Source organism: Lepidothrix coronata, unplaced genomic scaffold (genome assembly GCF_001604755.1).
Source record: "Lepidothrix coronata isolate B3197 unplaced genomic scaffold, Lepidothrix_coronata-1.0 Scaffold20, whole genome shotgun sequence".
Lineage (NCBI taxonomy): Eukaryota > Metazoa > Chordata > Aves > Passeriformes > Pipridae > Lepidothrix > Lepidothrix coronata.
Genome location: NW_016690200.1, coordinates 3705010 through 3723478, shown reverse-complemented (window position 1 = coordinate 3723478; position 18469 = coordinate 3705010). Strand labels below are relative to the sequence as shown.

At 40.0% G+C, this 18469-nt stretch overlaps 1 protein-coding gene across 20 annotated transcripts in view; it reads left to right on the top strand.

The window, feature by feature from the left end:
* The window catches only part of CELF2 (CUGBP, Elav-like family member 2), a 556743-nt gene that overhangs the window by 404554 nt on the left and 133720 nt on the right, over positions 1-18469 (top strand). For 19 of the 20 annotated variants that reach the window (XM_017807758.1, XM_017807750.1, XM_017807744.1 and 16 more), the window contains one exon: positions 17573-17769. In XM_017807758.1, coding sequence (XP_017663247.1) covers positions 17592-17769 — 178 coding nt within the window. In that variant the 5' untranslated portion in view covers positions 17573-17591. Of the gene's footprint in view, positions 1-17236; positions 17411-17572; positions 17770-18469 lie in introns of those variants that run through there. The other variant, XM_017807759.1, reaches the window with a different exon arrangement.

The window sequence follows — 18469 nt, the reverse complement described above, 5'->3', positions numbered from 1 at the left end:
GATGCAGTAATAAGGGCCAGCTGCCATGGATGCCTTTCTTAATGGTGTATTTTTAGTGGAATCGTCAGTTTAGTGATGAACAAATACATTAAATGTAAATAAGAGGTGTGTTAAGGACAATTCAAATATAAATTATGGGGGGAAAAAAGTGTGAATACAAAGAGAAGTGGAGGAATAGGGGATAGTGTAAAGAAGAAAATGTGGTCAGACTTACAGAAAGTTATTTGAATGTCCAGAAAAACAGGTTTGGTTGCCTGCTCCAGATGGACAAATGATGCCTTTTCCCTTCAATTCCCTCCAGGGAATGAAAGCTTTCCATGCTTTCAGTGCACATCTAAGGAGCTTGATGGGCTTTTTCTTTGAGGTGCCTGGAAGCCTCAGCCATATGTCAGGGTCCCCTTTCTTGTGGGCAGCTCAGTTGGTATTGAGAGTAAAAGTCTGGTATTCAGACTATTATTCCTGTAATCCAAAATTGGAGATTTTTGTGTCTGAATTTAGGGACTCCTGCAAACAACAAGGATTTTATTCTTCTTCTCAGGAGGCTGTTACTTAGGCTGCCACTGCTTGAAACCCATGCTTAGTTTGCTCGTTGATAGTTCAACAGTAATTGTATTTACGGTTCATTTTGCTTGGATGCTGGTGACTTTAATCTTTCCACAGTGTCACTGGTGCAGTTCAGCCCTGATGTACGTGTTCATTGTCCTGCTAAATGGAAAATCCCATTGCAGTTATGATTTCTGTCATCTGTAGGAGAGTTAGGAGGAAGCATATCATGGAGGTACTGTGGAAAAAGAGAGGGTGGTATGAAGTACAAATACAGGTTGTGACCAAATCCTCAGTCTTGTCCACTATGTAACTGTAATTTAGATGTGAATCTGTATACATGAAACATTTAATCATATGGTGTACCTCTAATTTCTAAAAGCCAGGTATTGGTTATAGAAACACAATACTACTGGGAGCTGAAATAGGCAAATCCAAGTAGCTGCAGTGTTATATACTTCTGTTTAATTTTTCAATGAGACATTTGGAACGACATCTTTTCTTTTATAAATGCCAAGGAGAAGGATTTTCATAGAAAGCATTGCAGAACAACACAAGTCTTCCATTTCACAGGACTTTGCACCAAGTAGAAATATTAGTCAGCTACTCAGAGGGAAGTAGGGCAGATGAATTAAGTCTTCATTTCGTTTCTATTGAGGTTTAGCAACTGAACTTTAATGCTTTTTAATTACATTCCTTACCTGGCTGGTGAGAGGGGCTGTATTAAACCACAAATACCATAACATCTGGGGCTCATTTGTTGCAAAATGAACACCATCTCCTTTAATTCCCGATTTGTCTCTCTCTCTGCTCTTACAATATTTGCCTTGTACTGATTCCCCTTGCTAATTGCAATCCATCCAGTTCTGTATGGGGAAAAAACTGGTTTAGTTGCATGATTTAATGCTTTTAAGTCATCTTGGCTTTGCTGACTCATTGGTCAACCTTGAAAAATCATAGCAGTGCAAACATTGCAATGCCAGCAGAGGACTAGCAGGTTGCGCAGGGGACTCTGTTACTGATTAGTGTCATTTTTTTTCTGAGTTGAAAGAGCTATTGTGTTTAAGGCCATGAGATTTAGAATTAGGAGTAATTAAAAACCAAGGCTGCTGTCTTTATATTTTTTTAAATATGAAGGGCCCCAGGAGTCTCTGTAGTCATTAGAAAATCCTATTCTCGTGCTAAGCCTGTCCTTATAAGCAGTTCTGTTGTTGGCTTTCCTGAATGTAAAGCAGGATCTTGTTGAGAGTGGATGATGAGAGGGGGCGAAATATTGTAAAGGCAGGGCAGAAGTGTGTGTGTGTGTGTGTGTCTATGTGGGTGTTTGGGGGGCAGATATTTACTGGTTGCGTGGCTGCTTTGTAATGTGTCCTTAGCAACTGGCTTTCTACTCTTAATGGGAAAAATAGATGGTGGGAAAGCATTCAAGGAAAGTGGGTCACATTTGATCCATGACCTAAAAGGAAAAGTGGGGGAAGGGAATAATCAGGTCAGATCATTAATGAGGTGAAAATTTACCCTTATAAAGCTCATTCATCGAACTGCGCAAAACTGCTGTTCTGGTGTCTTGGCTGTGTGATAGAAAACACAGCTCCCGCTCTCTCAAAACACAACAATTGCTCCACGGCTTTGTATTTAAAAAAAAAATAAATTAAATAAAAAACAAGAAGAAAAAAGTTGTTTGTTTTAAACACTCTCCAGCAACACAATGATTAGACATGACAGTTTGGCTGTGGGGCCTTCCTTTCAGTTCAGGAAAATATAGAACAGAGCTGAGCTGTCCTTTCCTGGTAAAAATGAGGTCATTTGTAAAGCTTTGTGTACATTTCTGCAGCACTCGTGGAATAGAGCTCGCAAAACAGCTTTCCTGAAGCCTCAGTCCTACCTTCACCAATACTGCCATTTTTAAGAAATGCAGGCCCATTGACCACGAAAGATGAGAAATCAGAAGCAGTGGTTTAGACGAAATGACTCCTCAAGGATGTGTAGTTTTGATTTAACTGTCAGGGGCTGCAGCCGTAAGTGCTCTGCCATTGCTGACTCCGAGCTTCTTACAGCTGTGTGTGGCTCAGGAAAAGCTCCTTGTAAACTGCTCCTTCTCCATGTGAGCTGTGTATGTGTTCTGAAATAAGCAAAACTACGCTGTCAGGCTTGATTATTCTCTCTGTTACATATACAGAGTATTGTATACATTATATTTGCTAATCCCCGTTGTTCATAAAAATGCCCCAGGCAATTAAGATTTATTGAATAATAATTTATTTTATGTAAAAGCTAATACTAATTTTCATACCCAACTATTTTTCTTCTACCAATCAAATGTTATGTAGCTGCTAATAATTCAAGGTAGTTTTAATTAATGTCTCAGCAAGTGGATTGCAAGTCTATTGAAGAATGCATCATTGAATTAAATAAGAAGGGATAGCAAGGGATCTACTGGATAAATGCCTGGAAAATATGGACTAATGTGAGATGCAAGCTGGCACATCAGAAATGCATTCTCTTCTACCTTGCAACTTCAGGGAATGCATTCCCATTCTGTCCAGGAAACCCTTGATGTTAACCCCCAGATTCTCTGACCCTTCTTAGTAAACAGTAGCTGTTTCAGCCAACTGTGCTGACATTCAGTCCAGTCACAGAAAGATGGAAGCACAGAGAATTAAAGAAGCATTCCAGATCCTGGGCTCATTAATGAAGATACTTGATAGGGTTAGGGTAAATTAAAAATCCCTGACTTTGTACAGTAAGTGAACTCAGACCTGCAGTGTCCACTTGTCCCCTTTTTTTCTTAACTGTCTATTAAAATAGTCTGAAAGTGTGTCATGTTTCCTATTATATGAAAATAGTAGGAAAACATCTGGGCTTACTAATAAAATTAGGTCTGTTACTTAGAAAGCAGGCAGCATTGTTTGGGGCCTCAGAGATGCTCCTGCAATGCAAATAGTAATAGTGGCTCTGAAAAGTTATTTACTTCTGCTGTATTACATAATTTTTAAACACTGCTTCTTTAATAAGATAATGGTTCAATGTTTATATAGTGCTTTCCTCTGAGTGTTTTAGAATTTTTCACTGGGATGGGATCATAATTCAAAGGTGAGGGAGATAAGCACAGCAAAGGGAAGAGACTTATGAGAGAGTGTGGCTGAGAAACAGCTTTCTCTGTTGCATAGTTCTCTGCTCTTTACCATTAGACACACTCCCCAGCTTTGTTCTTCTATTAGATTTCGTCTTCTCTGAAGGATGGTTATAGCAAGAAAACTGATTTGCCTTAAAATAATCTGTAAGTAATACCCCTCTCAATGAATTTGGAATTGCTGGAGTGAAGCTCTGTGTCAGGTGTTCAGAGCTGACCTGCTGCCTGACTGGTCACTGTCTATCGTGAGTGACTGTGGGCACAGGGTACAGATATCCTTCCCTTCTTAAACCAAAATGAGCACAAATACACAGCTCTCCAGTGGTGGCAGTCAGAATGAAAATTCAGGCTTCATGGGTTTTTTTCTCCATATCTCTTACTTACAGTGACAAGCCCATCAGGTTCAGCCTTCAAATCATTAAAATAAATCTTCATATTATAAACCTCATATTTGGTTCCTGGATTCCTCTTGGTTTCTTGTATCAAGCGATCGAGACCTGTAAGCTTCAAGTCTGTATTCTCCCATTGGCAGCATCCTGGTCCCTCCACCTGCCCTGGGGCAGGTTTCTTCCCTTTTTCCATCTGTTGAGCGAAGGTGCCGATGACCGTACAGAGAGGGGTTATGTGGAAAAACAGTTGGAATAGGGCTAGAGATCTTAGGGAGCCACATGGTGTTACTAATCCTCCAGCTTTCCAAAGACTTGTCATCACAAATAAGAGTTTTCCACTTTCAGGGGGAGGAGGGAAGGAGAAAAAAGAGGGGAAGAAATTAACCCTGTGGTGTGATGACAGAGATTTTTATAAATCACACTGCGTTTCACACTGCTGCTGACAGCCAGCCAAACCTGAGCTGGCTGAGTTTCCACAGGTCAAGTATGTTACAGGGAGCTTAAAAATACACCCACAAGTGTTTAACTAACTTTTCTCTTGCACAAGGGTATTGGAGTTAAGAATCGCTGCAAATTATGGGGTGGTCAAAATTATGTGGATGTCATTCCTATTTTTTCCCCATCTCCTCCTTTCCCACTTCTTTTGTAAAAGTGCCAGCAAGTCCCTAAGACCTGGGTTCATTTTTGCTTGTGAATGAAACCTCCAGAGCAAATAATAACCCACCGGGATAACCTTTTGTCCAAAGTGTACAGTTAAGAAGTTATCCTTTTAAATTCCTGCTAGAGGTATTTAAGATGACCTTAAAAACATAGGTTTTGGCAACTTTTCAAGCTGTATTTTCCTTTCCATTTGGCAAAACAGATCTAAATGGCAGCTCTCTCCTGTTTTCCCCATGCTTCTTTTACACAAAGTGCCCTGTAAACTCAGGAGATGGAGATCTATCTTTTAAGACAGAAGTGTCCCCATAAATGACTGCCATATGACTTGGGAACTGTTTGTGTTAGGGCATGTTTTTGTTGGCATTTTTTGTGGTATGTTTATTAGGAAAATTTAAACCAGTTTTTCTCATTTTGTTTGTTTGAATGATGTCTTTAAAGGGGGAGTTGCTCCTTTCCTAATTATGTGTAATTGTTTATTTTCTTGTGAGCTTCAAAAGAACAATGCAACCACCAGAGCAAAATAACTTTTTTTGCAATAACAGAGAAAAAAAAAAAGAGACTAAATAAAATCTTATACTCTAGTGAGAGTTTATTTTAAAAACTCAGATTTGTTGTTGACTACTTGTATACCGGTGCTATTAGCCTTTTAAATAACAGCTCTCTCTTTGGATGTCAAAGTATAACTGTTGGTAACCCAAAATTACAAAGGAAAATGAATCCTTTGAAGATGTTAGAACACACATTGCAATGGAATTTAGGGATTTCAACAAGTGAAAAATTAAGAGAATTTGGCCTGTTTTGCAGTGCATACAAGACAGTGCTTTCCAGCCAGCACAAGAAGTGTTTTTTTCATTAAAAACTGCTGAGCGTTGTGCCTTCGCATCCAGTTTCTCTTCTTTAATCTACGTATCGTGGTTGCGTGTATGGTTAGTGGTATGTCTGGTGGGACCTCATTCTGCTACCCTTTGGGGCTGCTAGAAGCATGTACAACTTGCCCATCTGAAGCTGAAGCCAGGCTCCAGTTTTACTCTTTATTCTGTCTTCCACAAAGCTGGTAGAAGTACTTGTGCTCCTACATAGAATCAACTACCACTAATATTAGGTTTTAGAGGTTTTCCCCCTCCCCCAAGAATCACTAGAGTGAGTTATAAGTATGTTGAAACTCACTGGGGAAAATCACTTTCTAACTATTGACATTTTAGTAGCAATCTAATGAGGTACTTAGATTTTTCTAGTATGTTGTATTGAGGAGTAGTTAGAAAAGATTCAGAAAAGGGAAGGAAGCTTTTAGATTTTTTGTAAGCTTCTCTGTAATACAACTCCAAAAAAACCCACTTCTATTGATTTTGTTGTTGTCCAGCAATCTGATCAGAGCTGAAGTCTGCTCTGAAGAAAGACTGGGCACTTTTCCAACTCGCTTTTCTTCCCCCAAAAACCTGTGTGGACAAAGATGACTCCTCCCTGAAGAACTGGGAAGTGTTTTCCAGACATCATTCTTGTTTTCCTTTACTAAAGGCCTACTCCCCTCCTGTATTTTCCATCTAAATGGCAAAGCCAGTTTGTCTCCTGCCTTGCGTGCAGATCTTCAGTTGAGCTACAGTTTCATGAGATTATTCATCCCAGTAACATTCAAGAGCTTTCCCACAATTCCCAAAGTTTTGCCTGCCCACATACTTTACCCTCAAGCCCTGGGAAGGATAAAGATTTTCTTCTTTGTTTGCTTGTAAGTTTAAGATTTCACCCTCCTCTGCCACTGAACCAAGCCTGATCCTGATTTTCAGCTTCTTTACTGTACCTGTAGCCCCTCTAACACCGGATTAATACCAGAACCCTCTTTTCCAAGGCACTAGACAGGAGGATTGATTCTACCTGAAAGAGTTAGAAGGCAGGCAAGGGATTAAAATTCCCAAGACTGAAAAGTGGGGTGAGAAGAGATGGGACCAACCTCTAGTACCTCTTGCTTGTCCTTCACGAGGCAATACCACCTCGTGAATAGGTGCTGAACATCTTAGCACGTTTTATCCACCTGCAAAAATTGCCATGCTGTCCTGTGGGTTGGGATTGCCCCACTCCTGCCCTCTTCCACCGCCAGCATGAACCATCAAGCACAGGAATAGCCAAACTCCTTCCCCTGGCATGGTGGAAGTTCATCCTGCCCAAATAAAGACCTTGATTTGTTGAAATAAAGCAGAATAGGCTGCTTTTCCCTCTGTGCTGCAGAAATCAGCTTTGTCACCCCTTTGACCTCCAGCTCACCAAAACCTTTCCATCTGTGGAAAGAAAAAAAGTTAGCTACGGCCCTTCACAGCTGACTGGCGGCTCCTCCAGGTTTTACAGGCTTGGTTAGCGCAGAAGCAGGTCAAGACCACACCGTGCTGTCACCTGAAGTGCCCACGGTGGTTGCCCCGGCAGTATCACGTTTAACTCATCGCGTATCAAGACGTGGTGGACCAGCCGCCCTGATCCGAGCACGTCCGACACCCGAGAGCTCCCGTAGCCGGGGCCGTGTTTGTGTGTAGGCTGTTAGTGTTTCCACTGAGGTCGGCATCTTTCTAACAGCTCGCTGCAGCTGGATCTGCGCATTATGGAATCGCACGCTTCAAAGTGCCTGGTGAAGCAGATCCTCCCAGCCTCGCGCTGCGAGGGAACAAGAGCCACACCGTGCAGAAGGGTGTCTGCGCGTGTCAACAGAGTGCCTTTTCAGCCTGAGAGCTGAGTGCAAAGATTTTTGAAGAGGAATCAGGCAATTAAATTTTGAATCCACATCTTCCTCTGTTTTTGTTAGGAATTCGTGCTTTCAGATAGATGCAACGTTCCGTCGTGTGTCTCGCATCGTCTGTATACACAATTTAATTTTAATTTTTTAATATTGTCTTTCCCTGTTATTGGGGTTTTTTCCTTTCTTTTTCTGGACAGGTTATACATATGCTAATAGAAATATGCGTATTACTTGAAGCATAGTTCTGCTTGTCAATGAAGCTTCATTAACACCGTTATCACTGCCTGACATTTATCTTATAATTTTCCAGAGTTGACTGTTACATCTCCATGGAAACCCAAATTGCAATTGAAACAAGTGAGATAATAAAGGCATCCACAGAGGATTGACAGTATGCAAGCCCACAGTGTTTGCAGGCTACATTTGTTTATAGTTCCTTAGATAAATCCCTTGCAGTGGAGATTTTTATTACCTGTCTCCTATCTTTCTATGACTACTGCTTATTGCAAGGTTTAGAGCAATGCTTTTTTTATTTTCCTTTTTAATTAGAGCAATAAATTTTATTGGACTCAGCAAGGGAGGCATTGAAGATGTAAATTCTAGAGTGATTTTTCTGGGATGAAATGTGAACCTTTTTATATATGATTTTGGCACTATAAAGACTAAGGCATTCCTATGTTGATTTGGGGGTTTTTTTGAAGGAGCCAAAACTTACAATTATGGACTCTTTTGATTTGCTGACTCTTTCAGTATGCAAGAAGGATCTCTTTTTTCTATACCTAAGGACTTGAGCTCTCTTAAGTTCGTGACTCTAAATCAATTTAGATGGTGCCTCAAAGCATAGAGTCATGAAACTGGAGTGGGTCCAGAGTGAATTAATCTGAAATTAATTTGATTTTGAAAGGCTCCATCTGGCTGTGTTTGGAAAAGGCATTTAGACAGATATATAAACAAATGATCATCTGTATTCTATATGCCAGATGTGGTGTCAAAAAAATGAAGAAATGGCTTAAAAAAAAAAAAGAATCAGCTGAGGGGGATTTTGCTATAATGATGCTCAACTTGTTGAAATCACAATTGCATTACGCTTTGGACAATAATCTTTTCTTGCGTTCAGATATGTAAAAGGAGGGAGCATGGGTGAGCTTGATAGGATTTTTTGTTTAAAGTAAGAAAATTGAATGTCACAGCTTGCTTTAATGGTCTATTTGAGATCTAACCAAAACTGGCTAAACAGAATTGGCTGAGCCCTTAACACAAGCAGGGCTGTGATCATCCATTCCCTTTCTAAGGAAGCTATTTAGGTAAAGTAGTCGTGTCAGGCACGAGCTGTTGGCCTCCCTCTCTTTGGACGTGGCTTTTGGGCCCATAAAAATCACTCCCTGCACTTTGTGGAGCTCAGCTGGGTCTGAGCATGTGTGTACACATGTGGATGCCAGTCTTGGAATAACACTGGACTTTAAATTACTCCTTGCAATAATCGGTTGATTTTAGCCCACAGAAATGGCTGCATTTCAAAACTAATTTTTGCAGAACACCTTTCCCATACCCACCATCCCTCCAACTCCAGGACACTGTTTGCCATAAACTAGATAAGCCCTTGTAAACCTCATAAGAACTTGCACGTAACTGCCAGCCTGGGTATAAAACTTGCTGAAATAGTCACGTCATTAATTATCAAGTAAAAAAAAAAATAAATATTTAAAGTCTTCACTGCTGCCTTTGAAGTTTTTTTGAGGGCAAAGGAAGAAGGGAATTGAGTAACAACTTTTTAAATTTGGAGCAGTAAGTGTTTGGAATGGGGAGAGAGAGACTGAGGTTGTTGACAAGAAAACAGATGGTCCTACGTGTCCTGAATTTTAAAAGCTTGGTGCTATTCTAATTCAGTTGTTGACATGTCACAAATATATAAGCATTTGGGTGTAATCAAATACTGTTGTGCTTTTTTAAAAAATTATACCGATAAATGTTTCCTGCCACACAGAAAGAAGTTTGCTTCACTGCAAATGTGTGTAATCAGTAAAGCAAGACATTAATAATCCACACCATTAATACTGAGCAGTCAGCTACTTCAGTCTCAGCTTCATGTGAAAAATTGTATCAATCGATGCTCCAAAACTATAATGTAATTGTTCAAGCACATAAGTGCACTCTCGTGTTACTGTCCGGCTTACAGTGATACAGAGAGAACAAACCCCTTTGCAATTAAAGCCCCTTTTAGACACCGCACAGATATTAATGCAAAAGGTCAGCCTCTGCCCAGAGAGATTACAAATGAAAAAGTTGTTGAGGAGCACAGGAAGAGTGGAACAGTAAGTTGCAGTACTTGCCATGATACAAGTTAGTTTAGACACAGGAAACTGAAAGAGGGCAGGTTTAGATTAGATGTTAGGAAGAAATTCTTTATTATAAGCTCGATGAGATACTAGAACAGGTTGCCCAGGGAAGCTGTGGCTTCCCCGTCCCTGGAGGTGTTCAAGGCCAGGGTGGACGGGGCTTTGAGCAACCTGGTCTAGTGGAAGGTGTCCCTGCCAATGGCAGGGGGTTGGAACTAGATGGTCTTTAAAGTCCCATCCAACCCAAACCATTCTGTGATTCTATATCTTAACTTTTGTGGTACTTTTCTTAGAAATGCACCTACGTTTCACCTGATGAAGTCGGAACCAATCTTGTTTGAGTTTAATATATGGAACGAGTTCTGCCCTGAGAGCAAAAATTAATTATTGGGTGGTTGCCTAAGCTGAGCTTTATGTTGCAGAACATTATCACTTGGTAGACCTCATCAAACCTTGAACTAGTTATATTCCCAAGCCTATAGGAAGAACAAAACTTGGAGGTTACATAGCCTCTTATTTTATATCTTCAGGCACTTTATTTTATCTTATCACATATCCCTAGAAATTTGTGATCCTTATCCGTACTTGAACAAGAGGGGAAACAAATCCAAAAGTCAAGGTGGGGTAGGGTGGGGTGGCTTTTGCTTTCTTCAGCCATTAAAGGGCAGGTGTCTGTCACTAGCTGTTGAGCTTCTACTAATGTCAGTTTAGTAAAGTCTGTAAGCCACTGTAGGCAAATCCTTAAATATACTGAAAATAGACCATTGTAAGTTTTATCAGCATAAACAAAAAGCTGCCCAGTTCAGATCTGTGCAGATGGTGTGTTTAATTGTTTGCTTCCGCTATTAGATGAACTAGCAATGATATTTAATTGGTTTCCAAAATAGAAGACTAAAATAACAAACCTCTTCCCCTCCCTGTTTGCTTTCACTTCTGCACTCATTCACTCTTGTTTACATATATTTTAACTTGTATGAGTTGCTCCACTCACAGCACATACACATCATTAAGCAGTAGTGCATGTTCTAAAAAATAATTTGCTTGATAGGTCCATACAGCAGAAGTAAGAGTTGAGACACGTCTGAGACACAAAGAACTTTTTTATTTTAAATGTGTTTGCACGTAAGTGGGTTTTGAAGGTGTGATGTAACACATGTACAAAGCTTTGGCAAAGTTACTGTTGTTAACTCTACGGTTCTAGAAAGCAGGACATTAAAACAACATTATTTGGTAGATTTAAACATGTGTGCAAGGAGTATCCAGGGTTTAGGTTGAAACCCCAGCCTTAAATCAAACTTGTAATGGAGGGGGTGCAGGAACACAGAGGCTGACCACCTGGAGAGGCACCAGCCACTGGAGGTGAATGTTTAGCTTTGGTGAGCAGAACACTGAGGGCTGATTTTAGGAATTCAAGAAGCCCTACAGCACAGAGAAGGGTATGTGCTCCAGTGTACACCTACAGCTGAAAAGGGAACTGCATTTTAATGTGGCTCTTACTATGATTTCCTTTTGTATCCTTGATTTCTTCCTGTGATAGTAGTGAGGAATCTGCATGTATACCTCTAAGAAATAACATGTTTTATCTCAGGTGGGCTCAGCTCTCTTGTAATGTTTCTCTAGTATGCGTTTTGTTCGGTATTTTTCCCAATTCATATTGCCCTTAGTATCATGCAGTCTGACCTATCTGCTTGAAAGGCAACTTGCCTCTGCTGCTTCTTCTCCCAGCTCAAATTTACTTCCCGTCAAAACATTTTCAAGGTAGGAAATTTTTTTTCCCATCACATTTCCAAATCTTTTTTCCTCTGGGACAAGATGCCTCCTCCTTACCTTACCTAAAATTTGCATTTGAGGCATTGAAGTGATCACACTTACTGAATTTGGAATTAATCAGAAAACAACTATTTCCTATACTAACAATGGTTTGCCATGGTTTGTATGATCTAATATACATAGAGAGTTAGCAAAGCTGAGCTACAAGTAATCACTAATTTCACCAGGAAAATGACTGTGAATTTTTGAATTATCAGGGCAGTAAAAAGGAACCCATTGTCTTAAGAAAAATTACACTTTTACAGATAATTTCTGCCAACATGGAGGCAGCACATGAAAAAACATCTTTGAATTTACCCTTAAGTGCTTACACAAGCACTTGAGTATTATTAGATGCTGAGAAGAATAAAATCTGAGCATTGTATGTCAGGTATTAAAAACCATCAGGATTTTCATGTAGTTAGTGTGTGTGTGAGTGCAAGTGCGGTTGCTCTCTGCTGGGTGGATGAAGAATTGCTCAGCTCTTTGTTAAAGGCTTTATGGGGCTATAAGATGGATTGCAAGTCTTACAGCTACTCAGTTGTTAGCCCTGCCGATGGGTGCAGGGAAGCCTGGGGAAAATTATTTCATAGACTTTACTGCCTGCATAGGACTGAACATCCTGCCATATATGAGTTTTGTTCGTTGGGCATGATGTCAGAGTCATTTAGGAACTGCAGTTCTGGATATGTCTTACTTAATAATAATTATTAGCGTTATTAGAGTGTAATAGTTCTGCCAAAAACTGTACAAGACACTACAGTAGAAGCAGTTAATGATTTTGAAGCATCATGTTTCCTTTGAGCTGCTTTTGAGCAAGCGTGATGTGAAAATGCTGATGGGCCAGAAAGCATCTGGAGATGACTTTTTTTATTCCCCCCCAAAAAACCACAGAGACATGGTCATTTACGGCTTAAAAATGTTGCACAGCTTCTTTTTTCTGTTTGTCAGAGGTTCCGGCCCTTGTTTTGCTGGCCAAAATCCAATGTAGGTAATTACCTTCTGTGTCTATAAATCGCAACCCCCTGCAGTTTTCAATTGGGTACGGTATTGTTCTACCCTTCCTGGCTGAAACTGTTGTGCGATAATGCTCCATGTCATTAAACAGCTGCCGTCTGTCACCTTATGATGAAGTCATTCCTCTCTAAACAATGAGTTTATAAAGCCCTTTTGGGTCCTTCCAGATAAAATTTGCTCGTAAACCAGCAATTATGATCTTTGGAGTACGGTAAGGTGATGCTTGGTTGTGTCTCTTGATAGCAGTCAGAGGCCTTCAAACGGATGTTGTCTCTTTTTTCAGCTTGTGTGGTATCCTGGCAGTGATGCCTTGGCTCAGATGTAAATACTTATTACCGTAAAACCTCGGTGCCTGCAAATGCCTCAGTGCTGGGGTGGATTTAGTTGTCTTTACACTTAGAACCTGCTTGTTATCACGTTCTTGTTCTGTTGGCTCAGATGTCTTAAAGCGTAGAACATGAAAAAAGGCAAATCCCCAGCAAAATGATAAAACCACTAAAATGGGAGGAGGGTTGCAACATGAATTAACCAAAAAACAACAGCGTGAAGGTTCTGTGTAGGGTTAAAAATAGATTTGAAAAACAGGTCTCATGTAAATCTGTTTGGTCCCTGTTAACAGCTGTTTTTCAGCACCTGGTTTGACACCGAGGTCATTAATGGAAGTGAACGTGGATTAACACCAAAGCTCTTAACGGTGATGAATTTAAGAGAGTCCCTTTTGATCCAGACATTGTTTCTGAAGGCTCCCTCTCTGTCCTTAGTGGCCAGTTCACTTTTAGCAGTCTTGCAGTAATTACAGAGAAGGCATCTACCAGGTTTTTCTGGTGCTCCTGCTGAAGCAGCAGGGATATTAAAACAATCTCTAGCTCCTCAGGAGTGGTCCTGTCAACTTGCTGAAATGATGGAATGGTAGTTAGGTTATTAGAAGGAAAATTGGCACAAATTGAGAGAGAAGATGCTCTGGCAGCAACCACAAGCAGCCAGCGACTCAGTGGCTTAATCTCTGCCCTCAGGCTGCTCTCTACGATATAGATGACACCTTGTCAGTGAAGATGATGTGCTGGGTCACCCCTGAGTCCAATGGGCTAAATTGGCCATGGAGGGAAGGACTGCTACAATGTAGAGCCAGCAAACCACATAATCGAATTTTTTTCCCCTTTTTTTTTTAATATATGTCATCATTTGAGTACTGACAGTAATTGTCAAGGGATCCCATTCTCATTAGTGTCCCCTAGACACAGCTATCTCTGTACACTCGTGCTTTCAAGAAATAGTCCTAAACTTTCACAAGGTCTACTTTGCTTCTTTTGGAAAGTTTTATACATAGTTTCTCTTTTGCCTTGTTATTTCTTGGGTACAGGAGAAGGGGAAGATGGGGGAAGGTAGAAACCGCTTCCTCTGAGAGTCATTGTGTTGGCAGGGAGAAGTTGGTAAAAACCCTGCAGCTGTTGGTGACCAAGAGGTCTTAGTGCAGAGCAGTAATGTCTATTGGGTGAAGATGAAGACTGGGAGAGGATAAGGGAATTCATCTTTAGCAGAGATTTGCAAGGGATCAAGGATATTTGAATGGATCTTTTATTAACCCAACAAGCTCTGTGACAACTGAACCATCAGGCAGGTGTGGTGTATAGTTTTGTTACTCAGTGGAACTTTCAAGTACACTGCAGGGATCAGATCCATAGAATCTATGAAACTGGGGTGGTTTTTTTCCATTGTTATCTCTCTGTTGTTTTATTCACTAGTTTAGTTTGACTGCACTGGCTCTAATCCTACAGCTACTGCTGGAGCTGGGTGACGATGCTACTGAAGTGTTATTGCTGCAACAGTGTTCATGAGCTCCTCAAAATCCCAAGAGTGAGACTTGCATTATCCCTCTGAGGTGCTTGAGAGCCTTAGTTTGCACTGAAATCAAAGGAAATGCAATTTAGGAAGGAGCCCAGCTGTGCTTGTAGAAATGAGTGCCCTCTCTGTGGCCTGAACTTGTCTATCAACCCCCCAAAATGTTGGCAGCTCAGTCAAGCCCCTACCTTGTGGTAGAAAAGTATCATAAAGAAAAGTTTAAATTGTGCTTCTTTTTTTCCTAGATCTGCAGGAGTTAGTGGATTGACAGAGCTGTCAGTGGATGGTGGAATTTAGTCCAGAGAAGTTTTAATGACTTGCCCAAGTTAATGCAGGCAGTGAGTGACAAAACCTGTCCCCTGGAGTTATGCGTGTGGTAGCCTACTCCTGGATCAGAGCCTTTAACCATCTCTGTCCAATAAAGCATTTAAGGAATATGATCAATTCAATTTTGGTTCCAACAAAATAGAAAAAGAGCTGAAGCATTTTGTGAGATTAGAAGAGATCTTGGCCTGTGCCTAAATCTGTAGCTCAAAGCAAGAACTTGATGCAGTTGGGGTCATTAACCCGAGAAAATAGGTACAAATAAGTGTTTGGCTTTGTGGTTTCCTAAAAATTGACTGATTAGCAATGGAAATTGTGGGGCTCCTTGTGGTAAAGGTGGTTTTGGTAAAGGAAAAAGCACAGGAATTAACTTGTTATTTTTTATTAAACACTACCTTAGCTGTAATTTTGGGCTGAAGTAACAATTATGTATGAATTTCTTAGAGAAGGGATCCAAGAGAAAGAATAGATGAAGGGCATAATTTTAAAATGAACTCAATTCATTTTGTTAATGTAAACAACATAGAGTATAAATGAAATGAAAAGTGAAGCCAATTTCTGAAAAAAAAAAAAGTAGCTGACCAAGGCCAGGGCAGAGTTGAGGGCTTTACCAAGCTTCTACCTTTTCCTGTCTTTGCAGGTCCAAAATAATGTGAAAGCATTTTCCCTGGTTATTTTAAGCTATGGGTCAGGGATTTTTTAACCTCTCTGCTAGGGTTTTTTTTTGACAGATTGGGTTTTACATAAAGGAATAGGAATTCAAAAGAAATAATGGAGTGATTTTCTAGAGGTTTGTGTCACGTAGGTGCTTACTGAAAGTCTTGAAAGTTGTTCCCATGGAGTATCATTCAAGTGAGTCAGTCAGGGTTTTTCTGTTTCTTGGTGGTTGGGGGGGAGATGGTTCTTTGGATGGTTGGTTTGCTTTGGCTTAAGTGTTGTGTATGTATGGAAAATGCACTTTCTAAGAAATCATTATATCTCCAGGTGTACTTATGACCTGTAGAACTTACTCAAAATGAAGAGCATTTGTAAGTTGAGAGGGTATTTGTGCATGAAATGTGATCTAAAAGTTTGGACCAAATCTTTGAGTCTCTTACTCAGGCAAGACTCCCACTAGAATAAACAGGATTTTTAGCTATTTATGAGTGTGATAAATGCTGTTGTCTGCTGATCCATGTTAAAAACACTTCACAAGCAATGATCAAACTTCTTGTTGTTGGTTTAAAATGTGTCTTTAATATAACTTTCTCCTTTCCACCGTAAGCAGGGAAAGTGCTAAAGTTAATATGGGCATATTAATGTGTTTAGGTGAATTATGCTTTCAAGGAGATGAAACACATGAAACTAAATAATTTGTCTTCACACCAGTTATAGCTGTGAGACAGGGGAATTACACAGGGTTGTTTTCTCCTTGCCATTCTTAGATTTATTTTTTTTTCACATGTAAAATATGATTTTCATCTGGTTGTGCAGATTTTGAGCTCTTCCAAGACCTCCGGTGGGCATTCACTCCTGAACAATCATCAAACAGAGAAATTGTAATTAAAGCCAAATTTTTTTGAAGTGGCAGGTGGCTTTGAAATGCCTGAATTCTGCCATGATCAACTTCTGACACTGCTGCACACAGACCATTTCCCCCCTGTCCCAGGTGGAAAGATGGGAAGGATGCTCAAAAAGTCGCATCTCATTACTGTTCGTTCTTTAAACTGAAACATCCAAAAATTATCAGCACTTACAGGAACTCTAGCCAAGTAATTAGTTGAAACTACTGTCCTTAATTATCAATAGTGACATGAGTTTGGTAGGCGGGGTTGTATTTTTCTTTTGTTCAGTATTTAAAATTATTTCTTTTCCATATAAGAGTATGACCCTTCCTAAACCATCGCCTGTCATTTGTCTCCCAGATCAAATTATTTTTTGTTACTAAGTTCTTTTCCCCTGCAAAAGTGTGTGGTTGTTTTGAACTTGGATGTAGCATGTACATCTGGATATCAGATAGGGTAAGAATTTACAGGGGGTGAAAATATTCAAAATTTTGATCTCCTTTGGCAGGGAGAAAAAGTTTTTGAAGCAGTATTTTAATTTTCACAACAAAGTAGGCAATTTTGCCACTGTCTTCTCTTTTTGAATTGTGCTTTTTTTCTTTTTTTTTTTTTTTTATGGCAGCAATAAACAACATGATTTAAACTGGAGCACTCCAGACTGCTTTTCCTTTTTAAAGAGCGTAGGCAACTAATCGGCAGCAACCAGCCACATAGCTGGAGTGTTTTCCATTCTAGGCAATATCATACTAATTTGATGCACACATGGATGCTTCACACAATCTGCAGATTCATCGCTGGCATCTTGCATTAGTCATCTGACAGATTGCCAAGTGTTTCATATTCCTTTCATGTGACTTTATTACAAAACACACACACACACACACACACACACACACACTGCCTTGTTTCTGCCAGTAGCCAGTTTAGTGAGAATTCACTGCAGTTCTGTTTACAACAGCCATGGACAGAAATCTGCACTTATTTGCAACTATCGTCTGCTTTAAAATGCAAACGTCCCGGGTTGTGTTGTGCCGCTCTCGTCTTATATAATGACATTAAGTAGCAGCCTGCAGAGAAAACCAGACTCAATGAAAAATGTAATAGCATTGTTTTTTGTTCGTAATACTTATGCTATTAATTAAATACTGATTTTTTTTTCTTCTTCGTGCCAATTGACATCATCTTCTGCATCTAGTGCACATGAAAACTGCGTAGTCTCCTAACTTGCCTTCTTTTCAATCTCCTTTTCCACTTTCTAGTAACGGCACAGCTAACAAGATGAATGGAGCTTTGGATCATTCAGATCAACCAGACCCAGATGCCATTAAGATGTTTGTTGGACAGATTCCCCGTTCATGGTCAGAAAAAGAGTTAAAAGAACTTTTTGAGCCTTATGGAGCTGTCTACCAGATTAATGTTCTCCGAGACAGAAGTCAGAACCCTCCCCAAAGTAAAGGTACAGTAGTTGTGCTCTCTTTGCTTTCAGTTTGTTTGTTTTTCCGATGATCTTGCTTGCCTTCAGCATTTCCAAAGAGGTTTGCATCTGGGCTGTCTGTTTTGTAGTATTCTGTGTTGAGCTATGCAGCAATCCTAAGAGGAGAGGACTCCTGAATCCTATCAGATACCGTCTTCCTCCTCTTCTTAAATTGCAGTTTAATTGTCTGTTATCTGGAAGCATACACTCCAATTGTGCAAAAAATAACAAAATATTGCTATTCTTGTTTAAATTATTCTTGCCCAGAAACATGGAAACCTGAGCATTCGCCTCCCAGGATTAGCTCATGAAAAATATAATTTTCTATTTCCTTTCGTTTCCTCTCTTTGCACCCCAGGTGGGAATTATTTTAAGGATACAAAAGGGAGAAATTATAGCAGTGGGCTCTTGCTACGTCACTGCTCCAGAAGCAATAAAAATTACAAACAGTCCTTTTTCCAAAATCTGATTTCTTTTCTGCAGTCATGTTAAGGGACTGATATTTGGCACTGATGTTGTTCTAAGTGAAAGGGTTGGTTTTCCTTCCTGCATTTTTTTCTGTACATATGTAAAGTATTTTTCCCTAACTATAGTCCTTGCTTTCACTGTATATTTTGTGTGTATTTAGGCATGTGAGAGTTTTGTGTGTTATAGCTGTGTATGTGTAGCATGTGCTTACGTG